This window comes from Lissotriton helveticus, chromosome 5_1 (assembly GCF_964261635.1).
Source record: "Lissotriton helveticus chromosome 5_1, aLisHel1.1, whole genome shotgun sequence".
Taxonomy (NCBI): Eukaryota; Metazoa; Chordata; class Amphibia; order Caudata; family Salamandridae; genus Lissotriton; species Lissotriton helveticus.
The window spans coordinates 462,730,527-462,752,126 of NC_136065.1; the positions used below are offsets into that span (position 1 = coordinate 462,730,527).

General features: G+C 47.0%; 1 protein-coding gene across 1 annotated transcript in view; it reads left to right on the forward strand.

The window, feature by feature from the left end:
- Window positions 1-21,600, forward strand: part of LOC144754655 (dual specificity protein phosphatase 13A-like) — a 294,608-nt gene that overhangs the window by 61,247 nt on the left and 211,761 nt on the right. Inside the window, exon 2 of the mRNA XM_078642731.1 lies at window positions 9,436-9,533. Within this exon, the coding sequence (XP_078498857.1) occupies window positions 9,528-9,533 (6 nt within the window). The 5' untranslated portion in view covers window positions 9,436-9,527. The remainder of the gene's footprint in view (window positions 1-9,435; window positions 9,534-21,600) is intronic.

Genomic DNA, 21,600 nt, shown 5'->3' on the forward strand with positions numbered 1-21,600 from the left:
CCTCAGAAACACTAGGCCCATGCAACACTCACTACCCCTGGGCATAAGGGATGAAAAGTAGGCAAAATAAGTGCAGGCCTCAGACACTGCCTCTCCTCAAAATGGCCCCCTTACACCCCAAGCACATGTTGCCTGTACCAGCCAGCACTCAAGATGGCCACCACCACCACCCACATGGCCAGTCCACATCAACAGTACACCCCCAAAAAACAGAAAAACAGCCAGAAATCACCACAATCCAATGCCATCCATGATGTTTACATCAAAGAGAGTGAGACAACACCACAGGCACACTCAGTCCATGCACCACCACCACCCCTGGGCAAGCAAAAGGCCACACCAGCAGCCCCCCAAAAACGACAAAAAACAATAAAATAAGCACAATCCCAGCCCATCCATGGCCTCAATTATGTTTAAATTCAAGAAGACACCCCACAGAAAGACTAGGCCCATGCAACACTCACCACCCCTGGGCAAAGGGCCACACCAGCAGGCCCAAAAAAACGACAAAAAACAATAAAATCTGCACAATCCCAGCCCATCCATGGCCTCAATGGTGTTTAAATTCAAGAAGACACCCCACAGAAAGACTAGGCCCATGCAACACTCACCACCCCTGGGCAAAGGGCCACACCAGCAGGCCCAAAAAAACGACAAAAAACAATAAAATCTGCACAATCCCAGCCCATCCATGGCCTCAATGGTGTTTAAATTCAAGAAGACACCCCTCAGAAACACTAGGCCCATGCAACACTCACTACCCCTGGGCATAAGGGATGAAAAGTAGGCAAAATAAGTGCAGGCCTCAGACACTGCCTCTCCTCAAAATGGCCCCCTTACACCCCAAGCACATGTTGCCTGTACCAGCCAGCACTCAAGATGGCCACCACCACCACCCACATGGCCAGACCACATCAACAGTACACCCCCAAAAAACAGAAAAACAGCCAGAAATCACCACAATCCAATGCCATCCATGATGTTTACATCAAAGAGAGTGAGACAACACCACAGGCACACTCAGTCCATGCACCACCACCACCCCTGGGCAAGCAAAAGGCCACACCAGCAGCCCCCCAAAAACGACAAAAACAATAAAATAAGCACAATCCCAGCCCATCCATGGCCTCAATTATGTTTAAATTCAAGAAGACACCCCACAGAAAGACTAGGCCCATGCAACACTCACCACCCCTGGGCAAAGGGCCACACCAGCAGGCCCAAAAAAACGACAAAAAACAATAAAATCTGCACAATCCCAGCCCATCCATGGCCTCAATGGTGTTTAAATTCAACAAAACAGTTGTATCATGCACCCATAACCAACCCTGGTCCTACTGGATACTGTGGCTACCCACAATATAATTTATTTAATTTTCTGAAAAAGTTCCAAAATTGTACTTGCAGCAACTGTAATGCCCCAAACAAACTTACTTGTGAAAGTTGATTTCTAATCCAAAAGTGATCCAAAGACAGTCAAAAAGGCCTCAAATCCAAATATCCAGCAGCACCCACAAAAAGTAATCCTTCCAGCTCCAGATCCAAATGAAAGTGACCAGGAGATGGACAAAGCACTGGGAGGAGCCTGCTGGACAGGAACAGGAAGTTGGAGACTGTGGGGCACTTCCTTCCTCCCCCCCCCCCCAAAATGGACTCCTTGCAAAAAAAAGGCCATGCAAATGTCAACCTGAGGAGTGATTCTGATAAAAATCATAATTTTCTGAAGGTTTATCCTGTTTGCTGGTGATTTTCTTGTGCGAAATTGCAAAATCTCTATTTCGCAAGTGCGAGATTGTTCCTTTCCGCCGCAACTACATGTTCGCAATTGCGAACTCTCGCGAGGTGTGCTGTGCAAGGTGGCAAGCCGCGAGTACGTATTCGCGGGCGACAAACTCCCGCGGGAACACGCAGCAAGATCTAAAATGGCGCGTCACTCGCAAAGAAAAACAACTCGGCAAACGCTAAAATGACGGAAAGTGAACGCCGTGCACCACGCCGCGCGCCGCAACCAAGCAAAAAATCCGCCGCGAGCGGATTCACGGATTTTCGACAAATTCGCGAGCGTTCGCGGATTGCGGATTTGCCGAAAATCCGAAAAATCCGCGAGCGGAGCGGATTTTACGCCCATGCTTAGTTCTATTGCCAAATAAACTGATTTTAAATTGGATTCTTGCGGCGAGGGGAAGCCATTCACCTCTTTTCTCTGCTCTACATAAGAGCAATAAAATGCTGAGGCAGCGCAGCATTTCCACAATCTCTGATGTATTCTTTATTGCCTGTTCTACGGATGTATTAAATACTTCAAATACTAGAAAATATTTCAGAATCCATCATCTGCGTTACATTAGAGGTCTAAACTTGTCCCTCAACTTGAATGTCCAAAAGGAAGAAATTCTCTGGATCTATTGCAAATAGCTGAGAGACACAGTTGAAAACGAATTTGCCATCTCAATGCCTGCGTTTCTTCACCATTTAAATTGCCCAATCTATCCATGATGGAATATTCCAGAGTGCTTGGGCGGCTGCCCGTTGGCGACCGACCCCCCCGTACTGCCCTTAAGGCATACGCACAGCGACTTCTGTTGGGTTAGTCAAATGTTGTTAATTGGGAACGTTTGGACGGGAACTAGATGGAGGTTACTAGGTCCTGTTCTGGGGGGAGGGGGGGTTGGTTTATTTCGGGGTGTTAGGGGGGGGGGCTCATCATCGATGCTGATGTTTTCCCACGCTTGGGGAGACTAAGAAGTGGGTTTGGCGGAATGCACAGGACATTGTGGGACAAGGGATGATCTAACTAACTTGAGATGTATAACCTGGAATGTGCGGGGGCTCCACACCATGACACGGCGACACAAAATTCATACCTACTTAGTGCGTAGAGGAGTGCAGGTTGCGATGCTTCAGGAAACACATTTGACACAGGCCAAAGGGATAGCATTGCAGCGCAGGTGGCGGGGACAAGTATTTAACACTACTTACTCGGCATTTGCTAGAGGCGCTTTAATATGGATCAGAGCTGGGGTCCCAATTCAATTAACCTAACAAATCATAGACCCAGAGGGTAGATTTGTAGCAATACCGGGAAGGTTGCGGGGTAAAGACATAGCCTTCTGTAGTGTCTATGCACCCAACGTTGATCAGTTGACTTTTTTGGCGAGGTTGTCCAGATCCCTAGCTCACTTTCTGGTGGGACCATTACTAATGGGAGGTGACTATAACTCAGTACTGGATATCTCACTTGATAGGTCGCACCCCCCTCTGGCTGACTCCCCGACACACCGCATCACCAAGGGTAGAATGGAATGGCAAGTGAGATAGGGCCTGATAGACATCTGGGGTGCACAACACCCACAAACCCGAGATTACTCACACTTCTCGGGCATGCATGAGCTCCATGTGTGACTGGATGCAATGCTTTGCTCCCCAGACCTAGTTCCAATGATCATGAGAACTGAATACTTGTCAAGGACGGTATCAGATCATAATCCTTTGTTAATTGCTGTGCAGTGGTTTCCTAGCGCATCAAGCGTCCCCACTTGGAGGCTGCGCCCTGAGACATTGGAGGACCCCCTTTTTCAAGGGGCGTTAGGGGAAAGAATAACGCAGTACTTTGTGGACAACGCTGGCACGACTGAGGCGCGGGCGACGGAGTGGGACACCTTCAAGGTAGTCTTGAGAGGGTTTTGCATAGAGCAACAGGTAGGAGTGCGAAAAGTTCTCCTACAGGATCTGGATAGGGCGGATAAGAAACTCCGCGATGCAGAACTCCACGACCTGGTCACCCAGAGCTACGGGGAAGGGTCAGCGAGGCTAAAGAAGCGGTAGCCATAGAAACAGAGCGTTTGCGTAGCTTCGATTATAAAGCGTATACGGCCAGGACTCATGCAGAGGGCGACAAGGCTGGGACCTTCCTGGCTTGGCTTGCCAACCCCACGAAGAGGGGAACACCTATAGTATCCATGCGTACAACGGATGGCGAGGAGGTCTACTCCCAGACTGAAATTATGCATTGCTTCACGAGATATTCTGAATCACTATATAAAAGCAAATTGGCAGCCGGCATTCCAGAGATGGAGGCCTTTTTCGGAGGGCTCCACTTCCCAGATTTAGATCATGACCAGGCAAGAGCGTTGGGCAGAGATATAGAACTAGAGGAAATACGACGCGCCATAAAGCACATGGCACATAACAAAACCCCTGGATTAGACGGGCTACCCATTGAATTCTATGGCAGGTACGTTGACCTTTTGGCGCCAAGACTGCTAGAGGTCTATAGAGAAGCGAAACAATTGGGGCGACTACCACACTCCATGCGGGAAGAGCAGATAATACCCTTACTGAAACCAGGAAGGGAAAGTGGAGACACAGCCTCATACAGACCACTCTCGATGCTAACCACTGATTACAAAATACTTAGCAGCATCCTAGCGTCTCACCTCTTGGAACACATGACCTCACTGGTGCATGAAGACCAGGCTGGATTTATACCAACACGAAACACGACCTCGAACATACGCCGTTTGCTGCGGTTGCTGGAAGGAGACCACCCTGAGGCTCGACACCCAATGATATTATCGGTGGACATAGAAAAGGCATTTGACAGCCTCGAATGGGAATACCTCTACGCGGTGCTGAGACGCTTTGGAGTGGGTGAGGATTACATGAGATGGACGACTGTGCTTTACACCTCAGCGGTAGCTAGAGTGAAAACGAGCACGATGATATCACAGCAATACCCAAAAGAGAGGGGCACGAGGCAGGGGTGCTCGCTGTCGCCACTGCTGTTTGCCCTGGCAGTAGAACCACTAGCAATGTCGATACGAACAGGAGAACACTATGGAGGATTACGAAGTAGGATTGGGCGCCACTACATATCATTATACGCGGATGATCTCCTGCTCTTTATCGAAGATGCCCGACGAGTCGCTGGTGGGAGCTGAAAACGTGCTAACGAGCTTTGGCGAAATATCAGGCCTGAAAGTGAACTGGGCCAAGACGTGCTTATTCCCTGTACGCCAAGGGAAAACCCAACCATCCACGACCACATCAGTACGCTGGGAGCCCAGTTGCCTGAAATATCTGGGCGTGTACATTTACCACACGCCAACCGATTTATTGGAAGGCAATATAGGCCGCAGAATAAGAGCCCTGAAGAGCAGCATGTCCTTCTGGGCCACCCTCCCACTATCCATGGCGGGCCGTATAGCACTACTGAAAATGGTGGCTCTTCCACGACTCCTTTATTACTTCAGGACGCTGCCAGTATGGGTACCTGCTGCTGTCTTCCGACTTTTGAGGTCCATGCTTGTATCCTTCCTCTGGGGATCAGGTCACCAGAGAGTGGCATTAATGACCCTGCTGCGACCTAAGACGGAGAGGGGCTAGCGGTCCCCGATTTCGAATTGTATTACTTGGTAGCTCAACTGCAGATCTACACACAAGAGGTGGCTCGAGAATTCAGAGGCCCAGAACATACCAGGGGCCGAGGTATTCCTCGCCATGTTCTTTCCTTTATAGCACTACATCAGAAATTAGTTCTTAGAGATCTAACACAAGAAGAAAGAACGATCAGACTCTGCTGGAATCGGTCACAGCGTAGGGCGGGTGTGTTACATCCATATGCCCCCGAAATTCCTTTGGGGATGCTGACGGCACTACCACATGGTGGCGATTGGTCACAGCTACAGGATTGGGAGGAAGCAGGTATACAAGTAGTGGGGGACTTATATGAGGAGGGAGTTCTACTGCCCTATCCAACACTTCTGGAGAACGATTCGACCTACCTAGGGGGGGCTTCCTACTGCATGCGGCACTGATGCAAGCAATACAGAAGCATTGGAGAGAGGGTCTGACGGAGCAGAGAACAACAATGGCTTGCCAGTATGCTATGATGGCCGCGGGAACCTTCAAGGCAGTCACATGCCTCTACTCCAGATTGATTAATGAAGGACTCACTCCCCTAGAGTCACTAAAGGAAAAGTGGGAGACCCATATAGGTAAGGACATACCTGAGACAGTGTGGGCACAGATAGTGCAGAGGGCCTGGAAGAGCACACGCAATGCAAGATTCCAGCTAGTGCACTTCTACATCCTCCACTGCGCATACCTGACGCCAGGAAAGATCAAAAAGTATTTTGACGCAGACACTGCAGCGTGCCCTAGGTGTGCGACACTAGGCGTAGAATTAGGCCATATGTTGTGGACATGCCCGATCTTGGAGATGTATTGGAGGGAGGTGGGAGACACTTTGAACACGATCACAGAAAGGGGCTTAGAATTTAACATGGCTGTGAGTGTCCTACACTGGTTCCTCATACCCCCAAGAATAAGGTCACTAGTAAGTTTATAGACATGGGGCTCATATTAGCAAAGCGAGAAATTACGCGACACTGGAAGGAAGCGATAGGACCCCATGGCACTTGATGGAGAAACGAGTTTCTTAAGTGGGCTCAGGGCGAAAGTATGTTAAGATTTCACACTGCAAGGAGACAACGTAACGACAAAGCATTGGAAACAGCTCAGGCTTGGGACGCATTAGTACAAGCATTGCGCGATTATGATACACATAACGAGGCGGCGGTCAAGCACTCTGAGCAGCGCACTCCCCCAAGACATGACAGATACATCACATTGAGCACTTCCCAGTGGCTCCTGTATGCACACGCTGCTTTGATGGACACTAACAGTACCCACCAAAGATGAGGGTTCGGGGAGGGGGGAGGGAATATGGGCTATCTAGTTAGTTTACTGGGCGAAGGCACACTAGGGTGTATATGCAGGAGAGCTCACACACATGGTCTGACTATCATCCTGCTCTACTGCCTGAGAACGTGACTTTGGGGCCTTATTGGATGTTGGAGAAGAATAGAAAACGTAATTGAATCTGAATGTTATGTGTAACAAAACCCAATAAAAATGTGTTTAAAAAAAAATATGGAATATTACAGAGAATACTTAGCTTAATATAGCTGCTCTCAGATTTTACTTCCAGCTATGATAAGTAATGTACAAATATATAATCTCCTGCAATATTGCTAAGAAGTGATATATTTAAATTACCCAATGGTGCATGCACAATAGGTCCTTAAATCATATTACTCACGTATAGATTTCTGGTTTCCTCCTATACGCTACATCCTGATCCTTCACTGACCTTAAACTCTCCACTTACCTCTCATTCAGATCATTAATGGGATTTCTAAATGCAATGGTCTTTCGCACATCGAGTCCTGCCCACCCAGGCTCCCCCAGCATTTGCTCCAAGATATGCATGTACTGTAAGAATCTTACTTGTGTCTGTCCAAACGAGTAATTATATTAGCTGGCATTCAGACACTAATAAATGTTTGTACAAATAATCCCAAAGCAAGAGTAGCTCTGGCTAAAGACAACTGCACGGGTGCTCGTTCCACAAGGTAATAGTGGGCTGCACTCACCCTCTAATGGTCAAACTACTCCAAAACCATAAATACATTAAAACAGGAAAAACACACAAGGAAGTGCCTCAAGAATCCAATAATTGTATTTTAGAGAAGTACATAGTTCAATGTTGTCAATATCAATGTACTCTTCTCCAATATCAAAATAACATGGGAGCCGTGGTATGAAGTCTCAAAACAATTATCTTTATTATTCTTCAATACATCACAGAAATAGCCCGGCCAACGCGTTTCGTCCTCCGAGAGGACTTCATCAGGGGATAAATGTACTTCTTTACAGCACTGTTACATCGAAGTCTAAGTGTAAAATGGATCAGTTCTCCACAAAATTCTTGGAACACTAGTACTGCTCCTTTATTGTAGAGAAATACCAGGTTACAATATATAAATATCACAGCTTAATATCCACACCCCATTGGGGTCTGCAAGCTCAGACCGTATAATACGACACACCACCGTCACTGACCTTCTTCTTGTGTGCTTTTACTAATAAATGTTTATTAGTACCCAAGGGCACCTTTTTAGCAACCTTAAAATAGCAAAAGATTGAAAAAACAGCAAGGTTCTAACAAAATGCAGCCTGTTGGCTACACTCCCTATAAACTTATCATTTTCTGCTGCCACCGCATGGCCCTCAATTTATGGTATCCTGAAGTATTTTTTGTTTGTTTTGAGCACAGCTACTTCCCTCATCCTCTCCAACAGTGGACCTCAAAGTCTCTCCTTTATGGATCTACTCCAAGGTTGTTGATGCCTCCTTTACTCTGTAGTTGTCTCCTGTTTTCTGTAAAAGCCAGTGCTTCATTTTGAGCCAGTAGTTGCTGGTGGGCCCACTGGCACTCATTTTTAGAGACCGTACATATTTTTCCTTGTCGGACATTTACCGAAAGCAAGCGAGGGAAAAACACACAATGTTGTAAGGAGGATAAGAAAGACAGAAAAACATCACAAAGGGAGAAAGCGGGAACCTACAAGAGTGTGATAAAGGGGCAGTGTGTGTCTGGTAGTGGATCAAAGAGGCATGAGGAATACATGCAAAAAAACAGATTCAGGCCGGAAATTCCAGATTTTTTAAGCCAATTAATTACAGATGTCTCCTGTCCGAACTTACCTTTGCTTCTACGTACATCAAGTGAAAAAATTAAGTCCCCCCCAAATTTCTTTTTAATCTCCCACTTCCTTGGTTCAAAATCTTGGCATGTACATCAGACACGGTTCTAGGATTTGGGTGGGCCATGAAGAAGAATGGGTAGGCCATAAAGATAAGTGAGTTTGCCAGGGACGTCCAGGGACTTCCAAGTGTCTGAGAGCTGAGTCTGTGCTTGCAGGGTGGTCTTGTAGGTGTGTGAAATGTATACCATACCTATTGCCAGGTTCTGACTACTAGTTTTAACTAAACTTCTAGAGATTTAAACCCATAGGTTTGATCTCTTCTGCTCTCGCCACCTCACCCTCCTTTCTCTCTATGCCACCCTCCTTTCTTCTGCCTTCACCCTCCTTTCTCTCCACCTTGCCACCCGCTTACTTCACTGTCTTCTTCCTCTCACCCCACTCTCTTGTCTTTTTACATCATCCTATTCTTTCTCCACCTTAGCCACCTGTTTTCTTCCATACGTCCCTTCACTTTCTCCACTTCCCTGTCATATTTGTTTCACCTCGCCCTTCCTCTCTTTCCACCATATTCTACTACCTCTCTCTCTTAACATCGCAAACCTCTCACTGTGCATGACTTTACTCTAACTACACTTCACCCATCTATTTTCACCTCACCCTTCTCTCGCCACCTCCCCTCACTTTTCTCTCTCCACCTCACTCTAATCTCTCTTCCTCAAACTTTTCTCTGTTCATCGCCTTCCTCTCACTCTTTTCTGTCATTCCAACTTATCCGATTTCTCTCCCCATCACTATCCTCCCTCTTGCCTCAACCTCCTCCTTTTTACACCTACTACCCTACCACATCTCTACGTCACCTTCGCTTCACTCTACCCCAACCTAGGACCCAAAGAGCAGCTGTGCTATAATCAGGACTTCTGGAATAGGAGAAGATCAAATTATGCAGCAGGGTTGACTACATTTTACAATTTTGTAATGCAGGTTAGTATTATTTCATTACTTTGTCATTTTTTGCACGTTAACACTGTGGAAAAAGGTTTCACCTCATTAGTGACAAGTGCACCTATGTTAAGGACCTTCCACAGTGCAGCAACAAATCACTGCATTTTTAGTAACATTTGATCCTTTTGATGATGGTTTTTGTTCGAATCGCCAATTTACGCTGCAGGTGATGGATTATGTACCAAATGTATCAAATCCATAAGGTTGCATAAAATGCTGCAGGATCGCATAGGGCCTGTGGCTCTGGCTTCAACCTGTTTCAGTTTAATAATGTAACAAAGTGAGGGCATATGTTGGGAGAGAATAAAAGCACAGTCACCTGTGCCCAAAGTGGGGTATACGTTCTTTAACTTTCTTCTTTTATATTAGAGAGCTCAGCCTCCTGCATGTACCTTGGGAGAATGAGAGTAGTCAGAACAGTGGCAGCACGTTGCCAATGCTTTTTTTTAGTTAACGGTCAGTTCAGTTCAATTAACTTTATTTGGTCATATTAAAATAGACCATAAAAGTGCAGTGCAAGAACATACAACCGGACATCACACAATAGTACAAATGCATATAAAAATCCATGGATAAAAATACACTCATCATACAATTAAAATACTATTACCAAGTACAGTACATAAAATAGCATCCATTTGGAGGCCTACCAGCCAGTTTATAAAACTTAGGTGCAAGTCTGAAAAATATAATCAAGATAATTTTTACTTCACACAATATAAATGTGATCTTGGTCGGTAGCATATTCCGTCTTTATAGTCGATTTCTGTTAGCATGGTACATCACAGCTCTATCAAGATATCTGGAATTCATACATAAGATATTGAATCAGACATGCAGAGAAGCACCTTCACATTATTAAGCTACCCAAGCAATCTCCTCGCCCTTACACCAGCCTCAAAAAAGTATATACCATAAACATAATCTCTTATTAACAAGCAGATTGAAGAAAGTGCAGTGAATCAGTGTTGTGGCACAAGGAGTACTTAACCCACAAGGGCTTTAAAACTGTGGACCTGTGTTGAGAATAAAAAAAGCAGAACAACGTGACATGCAAAATGCTCTGTACAAATTTCTGGTCGCATGGGCAAGGTGGCGGGTCATGTGACCAGTCACTGCATTGGGTGAAAGTGACAGGGGTCGGAAAAAGACTTAATCGAAATCTAAGACATATGAAATGCTGATAATGTGATGCATTATGCAACAGAAATGGCTGAAGGCCCATAGAGGAGGTGAGCTGCATATATGATACCACAGTAGAGAATGTTGATACCCTTGCTCACCTCTCTTTGTCCCAACGGGGTTCACATATGGCTCGAAATGTTTTTGTATGTAGCATTGGCAAGGCACCTTGGGGGTCTAGAAACAAATCTTGCCTACCCAGCGCAGTGGTGCAGTCCCTGATTGCCCTCAACCATCGAATATCTAGTCCTCAGGACAGGGTCAAACAATCCTCAATTAACAATCTATTAACAAAGAGGGTCTTGTTAGTCCAGAATCTATGCCATACCAACATTGGGTGGGTTGTAAGGACCTTTTCAATATGTAGAAGCCCTAGTTCCCTATGAGTAATAAAGGATGCAACGGACGCTATCAGGGCCAGTAAGCGTTGTGTAAATTGGTTTTCCGTTATTTGTAGGAGGGTGCCACCTGCATACTCCAAATTCCTGTCAAATATGTTGCTACTCCAACACATTTTACATGGACTATGGCTAGCATATGGGGAAGTAATCTTTTACCTAACTTAGCCGTAAAGGAGAATACAGCATTAAAACTCCTTGCTCCTAATTCCCAGTTGTGGCTGCAGTGATCCCCTACAGTTAAACGTGACCTCTAAATAGCTATAATTGTCCATATATATGACATGAGGCGTGCAGCATTACAGTAGGTTTCTGAGCCCTCTTGTATCCGCAGGACATTACAAAAGATTTGCTGATATTGATTCTCATATCGAGCCCCTCCATGAAGGATACGAAGGCATTCAGGAACCGTTGTAGCACAACAGGTGAGCGACCCATAATAACGGCTTTGTTTGTATAGATTAACGCCACTATTGGGCCTTTCCCTATATGGGGAATATTGCGTCACCTAGTCATAAGCTTCCTCTCCAGATGGTTAATACAGAGGGAGAATAGAAAAGGCGCGAGGACACAGCCTTGCCTGACGCCCCTGCACACCCTGAAGCTCTAGGAGCATGCACCCACCCATCCCAAACGTTAAAACAGCACCTGAGTCACAATAGATTTCTCTAATGGTATTAATGATGGATCTGTCAATGCCCAGGTCTTCCATGATGCTCCAGAGTCTAGAGTGTGAGAAACGGTTAAAGGCACTAGACACGTCCATGAAACCCAAATGCAGTGACCCCCATAATGCAATAATATTTTTCCTTAGAAAAAGGCAGAGATTAAGGAATTGGTCTTCCGTCCCCATCTCTCTCCGAAACCCATACTGGATGTACGATAGAGTGCTGCTCTCCTTAGTCCAAGCCTTCAGGGGGGATGGTAAGACATGGCCCAGGACCTTCACCGTCCAGGAGAGAGATTGGGTAATAGCAGCTGGGATCCTCTTGGATTACCCTTTTTAAAAATCAAAAATCAGAACAAATCCTGAGTTGGACCATTATATTATCTTAGGGGAGGAGCTAGCAGCTCTGAGGACTTCGGTTACCAACGGAGCCCACAAGTCTAGATTACTCTTCCAGTAATAGCAGATTCTATTGCAGGGCCTACACAATTGAGGAATGGTTGGTTGATAAGGCTCCAGAAGGACTTCTGTTCACTCTGGGAGGCAGCTTACTGAAGATTCTCTAGTGCTTTTAATCTAAGGGTGTCTTTTCTTGCTTTAATCACCATTTCAAAAGCCTTCCTGCAGCGTGTAACTTCAGTGGCCGACCTGGGCTGCTTTTGAAGTAAGATCATCAGCTATTTGTGGGTCCTTGAGCATGCAGCATCGAACCAGCCCCTTTTCTTGCTGGGGGTACCTATCTACATAGTGACTTGCAACTGCCTCTGAGAGAGTGAGTAAGGCTTGCTTTTACTAGCTTCAGCAGCCTCATCATTTAGACAGACCTCAAACAGGGAGCGATTGCCCTTAAACAGTTGAAATAACAAGCATTTACAATGCAACGGTCTCGCCTTTGCAAAAGTTAGAGCTATGGGCATTGTAAATGACAACATTTTTATTATGTGTTGGTTTTGAAAACAGATACATAAATGGCATTATCATTTACAACGCCAATAGCTTAATCTCTCGCAAATTCGAGACCTATTGCATTTGCACCCACACACACACACACACACACACACAACCACGCACAGAGCCACACACACACACAGAGCCACACACACAGAGCCACACACAGCGCCACACATACACAATGCCAAACACACACACACACGCAGAGCCACACACACAGAGCCACACACACACACAGAGCCACACACACACAGAGCCACACACACACAGAGCCACACACAGAGCCACACACACACACACAGCCACACACACAGAGCCACACACACAGAGCCACACACACAGAGCCACACACACAGAGCCACACACACATACAGAGCCACACACACACACAAAAACACACACAGAGCTACACACAGATATACATGTGTGAATTAATTAGATATACACACAGCATCAAAATGTGTGTAAGATTAGAAGCGGGAAGCCACTTCAAGTGAAAGAGTTTTGTTTTTGTGTTAGTATTACCCAATGATTGGCAAACCGTCAAAAGTCCATCGGTGGTAGAACAACACACCACGAGCTTCAGCGTTCTGACAGATTGGCAGCTCCGCACCAGCAGGCCCGGCCTGCCAAGGGTGGCAGGAGGACTGCTGATGTCACACCTCGCTCCGAGCAATGAAAACAAACACACGTTCGCATTTCTAAATCTTTTGGAGTGAAACGTGGAGAACAGGACTTAATATACCCCTCACAGTGCTCACCCCAGAAGAGGGGGTTCCGCGCTTTAGTCACTGCCCAACTGACGCACAGGAGTCCTGAGGCGTCCTGAGGACTCCGGGACTCCCATTCTGGTACGGGGGTGGTTTACTTGTAGCAGGTCTCACTCCAGCTCAGAGGCTGACAGTGCTCTTAGCTGTGAGGCAGCTAGAACTACGCCACGTCCGTCATGAGGACGAGAGAGTAGCGGAGGGGTGCTCTTTAAGAACTTCTACGTGTCTTTGTGAATCCAACTTCCTTTGAAGTAAAGAGCAAAGATGAGCACGGTCATTTCTATCAGATGTAACTTACAGAGCTGCCAGGGTGCCCCTCTGCGCACTTTTGTGCATCTTATAGTGTGCACAATTCTAGTCAGTGACGTGCCCATGTCTAGCAGCAGCCCAATGTGAAAACACTGCAACAAGCAAAACAAAACACCCCCCTGTACGGGCGGCGAGTGAACACGGTGGAAAAGAGCCCCTGATCAACGACAAAGGGCGGCTTGTGGAGGTGGGTTATTTTGCGGCTGTGTTAAACAAGGGTCAGACCAGTAAATGAAATCGCTGAGAAACAAGGCTGAGTATTCCGGATTGTGTGAGCTCCTGAAAAGCATAAAGGTGCTGGGAAAGACTGAATGGTGCATTGGTTGGGTAAGTGTGAAAATCAGGAGTTGAGGCCATAAAACTGGAAGCAGGGGAGGGGGGGCAATCACAAACGGCACTGACGGATTAAGTTGAGGCATACCCGTTCAAATGTTCTGAAGAGATAAAGGAGCATTGTTAAACAACACAATGCAGGGGACCGGCAAACTGAGAGCGGGCGAGGCGTATCACCCCCACTGTCTTGGGGTGAGAGACAGAGCAGGGGTATCCAATGCCAAGGGAATAACAAGATTAACAAAAGAAATGGTTCTGTCGGGTGGTGGCAAACATTACTTTAAAGGAAGGCTGGAAAAGCTCAGAACACACAAGCAAACCTCTCTGAGAAAAACGTTTTTTATAGTAAAAACAGGGAACACAAAACAGCAATTACTTCATTCCGTTTTGGTTGGATGCTTAAAACATGTGATTCGTGACTGTTGTGAGCAAAGTGACTAGTGCATAGCATATAGTGACACTTATATACAAATATATACAGTTGAGGAAAGGGGAGGGGGTATTGTCTTTCGTTAGAAGGCCAGTATTACAAAGTTAATATTCCAAGGAAACAGATGGTTAATGTCCAAGTTCCTGGGGGTATCTTGGCCAAGTATGAGCGTCGACGTTTCGACCCTTTAGCGCCCCAATTGGTGGTCGCGGCGGGTCTTTATCAAGACAAGGGGAGGGAGGACCTGAAAAGTAAGGGAGGAGGTGTCAGAGAGGTGTGGATAGATTAGCATCGTCACAAATGACAAAAGTGGAGATTCACTTACAGGTGGGTCTGGAATCCAAAGGGAAGCCCGTCGGTCGACCTGGATGGGAATTAGAACTAGTTTAGGGCCTTGTAGTACTGATCTAAATCGAGAGGTCTAATTTAAAGGTGACTGGTTGAATTTAGCCGTGTGCTGAAAGGCAGTTAAGCTTAGGCAATACTGGGTGTGCTTAGGTGATTTAAACAGGGGGTGCCCAGAGATAGCTATTAGGGGCCGGCAATCTCGATGCCCAGATAGGTTACGCAGGTGAGAGATCTGCGGAGCAGTGGGACCGGTTGCTTACCCTCGGTTCTGCGATCTACGGTAGTAACGCTGGCGGTCAGAGCGGTGTCAAAGCGCCATCAGAGCTGTCAGGGTAAAGTTCGATCTGAAAGAATGAGCCCGGGAAACCAGGGACGATAAGTATGCTCGTTGCTGGGCAACGCGGGTCGGCGGTGCTGACGCGCGCGACTCACCCAATCAAAGTAAGGGCGTGGAAAGGAGAGGCGTATGGCTCTTCTCCTCGAGGACGCATAGTACGTCGGTTGCTAGGCAACTCAGGTGCTTCAGTGTAATGCGCCATGAAACCCATCCCCTCTCTGATCCCATCATCAATCTGTCCAACCACCAAATTTCGCCTGCTGAAAGAAGTGTTCTAAGCAAAGGTCTTTCATTTGTCCCTACTAGCAGGCCAGATGCTTTTACAACAAAAATGGAACTACAGAAATTCTTCCGCAAAGTACGGCTAAAATACTACTTTGGCAGGAATGACTATACTCCCAAAATAGCAGCGACTCCATTCAAACCACTATCCACCTTTACTCCTGGCTCCTATTGTATGAGCCAACGGATATTGGCATTCGAACAAATAGTAATGCAAGAGGTGATGATGAGTCTTGAAGAAAGACACTATATCAAATATAACATCACAAAAGAAGAGAACCTTGCGTTAAAAGAGCTCAGTAACAATACCAGCATCATCGTAAAAGCAGCCGATAAAGGGGGAGCGGTGGTACTACAAAATACGGATGATTATATAACAGAGATCAAACGTCAACTTGCTGAAAGAGAGAGTTATCAGCCAACACCTAGAGATCCCACTGCAAATATATAAACATTGATTGAAACTTTGGCAGAGGATGGTGTCAACAAGGGCTTCCTAAGTACACCAGAAAGAGACTTCCTAATCAAAAAAGAACCTCGGATTCCGACTATCTATACCTTACCCAAGGTGCATAAGGGGTTAAATAACCCGCCGGGAAGGCCAATCATATCGGGCTGTGGATCCATATTAGACTCCGTGAACCAATTCATTGACCACTTTTTGCAACCCTTGGTACAAGAAAACAAATCTTACGTGAGGGATTCGATGCACATCATCCAATTACTGGAGGGGCAACCGTATGATACCGCCACACAATTCATGGTGACATTAGATGTTGCTTCTTTGTATACATCGATACCCCAAGACAATGCGATCAAGGTCATACAGGACATACTGGATAAACGTCATGCACCGCAGTGGATACCAACCACTTTTCTTATCAACCTCCTTGAGATCGCCATGAAGCGAAATTACTTCGTCTTCCAACAACAGTTCTATTTTCAATGCAAAGGAGTCGCGATGGGTGCGACTTATGCCCCGAGCTTGGCGAATCTGTATATGAACCAGTATGAGGAACAACACCTGTATACAGCAGAAAACCCAGTCATTAATTCGATATCGATATGGAAGCGTTATATCGATGACGTGATCATGATTTGGACAGGCACGGAAGCTGATTTAAAAGACTTCCTCCTCTGGTTAAATGCAAGATGTAAAGACATTCAATTCACCATAAGCTATGGCAAAAGGAGCATTGCATTCCTTGATCTATTGTTCAAAACAGAAGAGGGACTTATACTATGCGATCTCTACAGGAAACCTATGGAGAAAAACACCTTACTGCAGTATGACTCTCACCATCCACGTAATTTACGTGACAACCTGCCATTCGGTCAATATCTACGGATGAGGCGAAACTGCACCAAAAAAACAGATTTCTTTAAAGAGTGTGAGACATTAACAAATCGCCTACGTGAACGTGGCTACCCATTAGGGCTTCTCAAATGTGCCAAGAAAAGAGCCTGGTATTGCCCGAGAGAAGAGTTACTAATCCCTAAAGTAAAGAAATCCACCTCTACCAGTCTAGTCTGTGTCACGACCTTTCACTCAAGGAGTAACATCATGAAGAGAACAATAAAGAAATACTGGAACTTGGTAGCATCCGAGCTCAATACCGATGAAAGTCCACTCTTTGCATTCAAGAGGGGTAGGAATATAAAGGATGATGTAGTGAAAGCTTTCCTTGAACCACCAAAACCAGCAACCCTCAGAGATCATCTGGGTCTACCTCCCATGAAAGGACACTTCAAATGCAGTACCTGCAAAGCATGCCCTTTGTGCATTGATGGACCCTCCTTCGTTCACAATAACAAGACATATACATTGCCTTCCCTGACAAATTGTAACACCTCCAATGCCATATACATCGTTCTATGTTCATGTAATAAACCCTACGTGGGACAGACGACACAGAAGGTGAAGGCACGCATACTGCAACATATGAGTAGAATTTGTTGCAAAGTGCAAGGGGCACCTATGGTGGACCACTTTGTAACTCACAACCATGATCCTGACAGTATGCGCTGGCGCATCTTGGAGAGAATGAATGCAAACCCAAGAGGTGGCTCTTTGTCTAATGCTCTGAATAGAAAGGAGTGTAAATGGATCCACACCCTCAACTCTGTGAGTCAGGGATTGAATGAGCACGAGGAGATTTCCAAGCAAATGGGCCTACTGTAACTATGTTATATGATTTACCTGTAAATGTGGCCATTCGGATTTTCCATTTTTCCATCACTCATTCCTGAACTTACAAATCTCCCTTAAACGATGTAACTCATATGTTGGTTTTTGCGAATGTATATTTGAATTTCCTGTATTGTTGCAATTGTTAATCATGAAAACCTGTTTCAATTGTTTAAAGTTGGTCCCCCCCACTAGTTCCCCGTAACGTATGACAGGGTATATGGGCCAATCATGGCGCATTACACTGAAGCACCTGAGTTGCCTAGCAACCGACGTACTATGCGTCCTCGAGAAGAAGAGCCATACGCCTCTCCTTTCCACGCCCTTACTTTGACTGGGTGAGCCGCAGCGCGTCAGCACCGCCGACCCGCGTTGCCCAGCAACGAGCATACTTATCGTCCCTGGTTTCCCGGGCTCATTCTTTCTGATCGAGCTTTACCCTGACAGCTCTGATGGCGCTTTGACACCGCTCTGACCGCCAGTGTTACTACCGTAGATCGCAGAACCGAGGGTAAGCAACCGGTCCCACTGCTCCGCAGATCTCTCACCCGCGTAACCTATCTGGGCATCGAGATTGCCGGCCCCTAATAGCTATCTCTGGGCACCCCCTGTTTAAATCACCTAAGCACACCCAGTATTGCCTAAGCTTAACTGCCTTTCAGCACACGGCTAAATTCAACCAGTCACCTTTAAATTAGACCTCTCGATTTAGATCAGTACTACAAGGCCCTAAACTAGTTCTAATTCCCATCCAGGTCGACCGACGGGCTTCCCTTTGGATTCCAGACCCACCTGTAAGTGAATCTCCACTTTTGTCATTTGTGACGATGCTAATCTATCCACACCTCTCTGACACCTCCTCCCTTACTTTTCAGGTCCTCCCTCCCCTTGTCTTGATAAAGACCCGCCGCGACCACCAATTGGGGCGCTAAAGGGTCGAAACGTCGACGCTCATACTTGGCCAAGATACCCCCAGGAACTTGGACATTAACCATCTGTTTCCTTGGAATATTAACTTTGTAATACTGGCCTTCTAACGAAAGACAATACCCCCTCCCCGTTCCTCAACTGTATATATTTGTATATAAGTGTCACTATATGCTATGCACTAGTCACTTTGCTCACAACAGTCACGAATCACATGTTTTAAGCATCCAACCAAAACAGAATGAAGTAATTGCTGTTTTGTGTTCCCTGTTTTTACTATAAAAAACGTTTTCTCAGAGAGGTTTGCTTGTGTGTTTTGAGCTTTTCCAGCCTTCCTTTAAAGTAATGTTTGCCACTACCCGACAGAACCATTTCTTTTGTTAATCACGCTTACCCAGGTTCTGAGGGACACAGGGTTACCCCTTTTTTTTAAAACAAGGGAATAACAAGGTCTCAAAGCACATGGTACCAGATGAAGAGGGAAAGAGCGCTCACCCGGAGTTATGGGGGGCATAGAGAGGAACGTGTGCTTGGAGAACAAACACAGGCCAGGGGCTAAGAGGAGAAGAGTGGTAGGGGAGGCAGGAACTAAGAGTGAGTGACACGGACAGACTGAGAAAGGAAGACTGCCATTAAAAAAAGAGACAGAGGACCAGCCAATTAAGAGGAAGGACAGGTGATAGGAGGAGAGAGAGTGAGGTGGAGATAGAGTGAGGGAGAGAGAGCTTGCCCAGAGAGCGTGGTGCTAGGAGACGAGGAGCAAAAGGGTGCTGAGGTGCTCTGTGCACCAGGCGCCAAGAGGTGATGGAAGAGAGGGGGAAGGGGTGCTTATGACAAAGGGATGTACAGACAAGGTCTATAGATGCTCAGGGTCCCAGGTGAAAAGAGGTGATGAAGAGAGGGGGAAGAGGTGCAGTCGTGCAGATGACAAATGGATGTCCAGACACAGTGTGTAGATGTTCAGGGTACAAGGTGCCAAGAGGTGAAGGAAGAGACGGGGAAGAGGTGCCCATGACAAAGGGCTGTACAGACATGGTGTATAGATGCTCAGGGTACCAGGTGCCAAGAAGTGAAGGGAGAGACGGGGAAGAGGTTCCCATGACAAAGGGCAATACAGACACGGTGTATAGATGCTCAGGGTACCAGGTGCAGAGAGGTGATGGAAGAGACGGGGAAGAGGTGCGGATAACAAAGGGCTGAACGACACGGTGTATAGATGCTCAGGGTCCCAGGTGCCAAGAGGGGATGGAAGAGACAGGGAAGAGGTGCCCATGACAAAGGGCTGTTCAGACACGGTGTATAGATGCTCAGGGTACCAGGTGCAAAGAGATGAGGAGGGGCAGGAGGGTGCACCTATGTGAAGGAAGTAATAGCAATATGGATTAAGAAGAGATGACGGTGGCACGGGCAACCAATGTAAGAACTATGGGCGAAGAGTACCCGGGGACGACGGGGGAGAGGCACCAGCGCACCCAATGCATTGAAGAGATTTAGTGAGGGAAAGAAAAGTTCAGATCACCCGCCTTCAGGTGGTGACTGAGGTGAACAGGGCACAGTAGAGTATCAAGGGTGGGTCTGAGCCCTAGGGTCATAATTCCCAAGGAGAGTCGATGCTAGAGAAGGAATACAGCACCAGGGATGTGACGGGTGGGGTGAGGGAGAGCGTGAGAGATGCAAAGAGCGAGGCTCACAGCTCTCGACAGCCCCACCGCCCCCAGATCGTGATGGCTGAGGGCGGAGACTAGGGCTCGGGCACACACAATTCCACAGAGGGAAGGTGAGAGGAATGGCCGAGCGAGAGAGGGGCTGTGAGAGCAACACCACACCCTCCCTCCTGCTCCATTTGTTTTAACCACACCGGGCATGACTGGGCCACCGAGCGCGGCTGCCAGCAGCACCGTCCCGCAGCGGATTCTGCCCCTTTGGGAAGGAGGGGGAGTGAGGGAGGGGGGCAGAGGGGCGTCCGCCCAGTGACGGCTACTTGTGCCAATACTTTTAGTTCTCAACATCCCGGCAATGTGTCAACGTGATCCGACACCCGGCCAAGAATCCGACACAGTGCCAGTCCCAGCTGCCACCGAGGCAGGACATGCGCACCGGCAGCAGGGTCAGGCAGGGTCATGGCGGGGTCACGCCGTCACTCCCCGGTTAAACAGACACGCGCGCCCAACATACGAGCTCTGCGCAGCATCGCCAAGCACTGCAGATCCGATACCGGCTTGAACAGTGTGACGCCAATGAAACATTACCCGGCTCATCTGTACCAGACCAGCGTCCGCACAGGGAGACAAGTAACATCCTGTCATACCCAACCACCCTGCGATGCCCGTCCTAACCCGACAGAACCACTCCTGAGACCACCCAGGAAGGAGTGGTTCTCGAAGAAGTACCAGAACCACACCTGGAGTCTGGCCGGATTCGGAATCAAAGATGCAAACATTTAATTTAAAAAAAAGTGGATTGGAGCAATTCAGTAAAAAACACGACTAACCATGCCAAACAAGTGCTCGCCATGACACAGCCTTTTGTCTGTAACCCCGTCCTTTTCAGACTGGGCGCCCGGACTTCCTGCTGGTATAAAAAGTTTCTTATCTTCTTTATGGGGCCATCTGGAACCATAAAGAAGATAAGAAACCTTTTACTCCAGCAGTAAGTCAAGGAACCCAATCTGAAAAGGACGGGGCTTAAAGAGAAAGGAGAACGTCACTAGGACCTCTTCTCCAATGGCTAGCCACCATTTAGGAGGCCAGCCAATGGAGAAGAGGGGCGGGGCTTAATCTCGCTAGTGATATTTTCTCTATCTCATTAAGCCTCACCAGCGAGACTGCATGTCTGCGCAGCCGTCACAGGCTGAGACCTAAAAAGGTAACTATATTGCTATATTCCCGCTTGAAGCACACACCCTTTTTCCTTTGCACAGTAAT